Source organism: Tupaia chinensis, unplaced genomic scaffold (assembly GCF_000334495.1).
Source record: "Tupaia chinensis unplaced genomic scaffold, TupChi_1.0 Scaffold000077_1, whole genome shotgun sequence".
Classification (NCBI taxonomy): domain Eukaryota; kingdom Metazoa; phylum Chordata; class Mammalia; order Scandentia; family Tupaiidae; genus Tupaia; species Tupaia belangeri.
This window is the reverse complement of record NW_006159538.1, coordinates 236,166-237,979: the sequence shown is the minus strand read 5'-3', so window position 1 is coordinate 237,979 and position 1,814 is coordinate 236,166. Positions and strand designations below refer to the sequence as shown.

The 1,814-nt window shown below is 49.7% G+C and overlaps 1 protein-coding gene and 1 long non-coding RNA gene across 3 annotated transcripts in view; one reads left to right on the top strand and one right to left on the bottom strand.

Moving 5' to 3' along the window:
* Positions 1-1,814, bottom strand: part of SPTY2D1 (SPT2 chromatin protein domain containing 1) — a gene marked incomplete in the record, with an annotated part of 45,427 nt that overhangs the window by 23,898 nt on the left and 19,715 nt on the right. Inside the window, 1 exon segment of one of the 2 annotated variants that reach the window (XM_027768488.1) lies at positions 655-1,098. In XM_027768488.1, the coding sequence (XP_027624289.1) occupies positions 655-1,098 (444 nt within the window). 2 annotated transcript variants of the gene reach the window in all.
* The window catches only part of LOC114006274 (uncharacterized), a 1,724-nt gene continuing 1,270 nt past the window's right edge, over positions 1,361-1,814 (top strand). The window contains exon 1 of the long non-coding RNA XR_003548009.1: positions 1,361-1,419. This is a non-coding gene — a long non-coding RNA (uncharacterized LOC114006274). The remainder of the gene's footprint in view (positions 1,420-1,814) is intronic.

The following is a 1,814-nucleotide window of genomic DNA, read 5'->3' as shown; positions in this document are numbered from 1 at the left end:
TCTGGCGAGAGCATGTGCCCTATAGCAAAAACCTCTAAAAAATAAGAAAAATAAAGAATTTAATCGCTGGTCTCTCTATAGATTCTCCATCGTGCCTACCAAGAGCTGGAACAAATGTCTATTGGCATGAAGCCACAGTGACCTAGCAATTAGCAGGTGCCATCAGTGATCCTGTACCTAGAGACGGTAAAGGATCAGCGGTTAGGAACTTGATACTACCCATTACAAGGAACAGAAATGCAAGGGCAATCTAAAATAGTTCCTGACATGTAATGGATATTTAATGTACAAAAGGCTTCAATTACGATATTGCTCTGACCCTTTAAGAGAAATCTCTTTAGTCCTCATGAAAAGGTAACAATTAAACCATATACATAAGGCAAGCACATCCACACTACCTCACAAACCACAAAGTCTGATTTTTGTACTTGGGAATATTGCAGGGGTGAATAGTATATCCTCAGTCTCTTTCTAAAAGCTTTTCCAAGCTGTGATTGTTAAAGGAACAGGGCAGATAAAGCATCTATTGATACCAAAGCACAGTAAAGGGCACATGGAAGGGTTCACCACGTCCCTGGTTATATGAAACAACTCGTCCCAGTTTCCAGTCCATAGTGACAAATACATATTCTTTGGGGTGAGGGGCAATTTTACCTGGGGCAGGTCTGTAGCCAGACAGGGGGGACTTCAGTCCATTCATCTGTCCATTGCTAGACCGGCTAATTATATTCTTAGAAGAAATTGTTTCTGAGACAACGGTGCACTTGGGCTTTATGGGGGTGCCTGAGCTAATAACTGTTCGCCCAGCTCCCAAGCTGCTCACTGGTCTTCCAGGGCCTGAAGTATTGACAGTCCGTCCAGCTGGAACTGAGCCACTGACAGATCGCTCAGGGCCATTGACAAAGCGCCTAGGGGTGCCCGGGCCACTCATTGGTCGTCGAAGGTCAGGTGAACTGCTGACAGGTCGTCCAGGATCTCCAGAGCTTCCCACAGGTCTCCCAGAACCACCTGAGCCACTAATCGGCCGCCCAGGGCCACTTGAGCTGCTTGCAGGTCGTCCAGGGCCACTCATTCCACTGACTGTCCGCCCAGAAGGATTTGAGTCATTCACAGGCTTCTTGGTCCCACTGACTGATCGCTCAGGTCCTGAGGCCGGAGGTGCACCTGCCATTTTGGCGCCTGGGCACAGGGCCAGAACTAACTGGGGGCCGCATGGACCCTGTGCTGGGCCGCCCAGGAGCTGAGCTGGAACTGCTGCCTGGCTGCCTGACAGCTGGACTCTTAGCCTTATTGGGTGGGGTGACCATGGGCCCAGGCCTGGAATGGCTAGGATGGGAAGGAGGAGATTTTTTGGCTTTATGCTCAGTGGCAGATTTCTGAGCCCCACTAGCAGAAGTCTTTGGGACACTTGGTGAATAGGTGCTGGAGCGGGGCTTTCCAGCCCCATCTTTGGGACACTTGGTGAATAGTTGCGAGAGCGGGGCTTTCCAGCGCCATTGAAAACAGGTCTGTCATGACCCTCATGAAACGAGGGCTGGGAGTTATTGCCAGATCCTGCTTTGGTCCTCTCTCCTGGGAAGGACTTGGATGAAGACAATGCTGAGTGTTTCTCATGAGCCGCGCTGGGTCTGGGTTTCTTCTCAGCATGAGGAAGGGACACTGCCTTGGACGAATGAAGCCTGTCCCCAGAAACTTTGCTAAGTTTTGTGCCCACACTTTCTTTCTGAGATGGTGTCTTTTTGGACACAGTTGGAGGTAGTTTTGCATCTGTCTCAAGCTTCTTTTTCCTATGCTTTCGTTCCAGAAATTCTCGC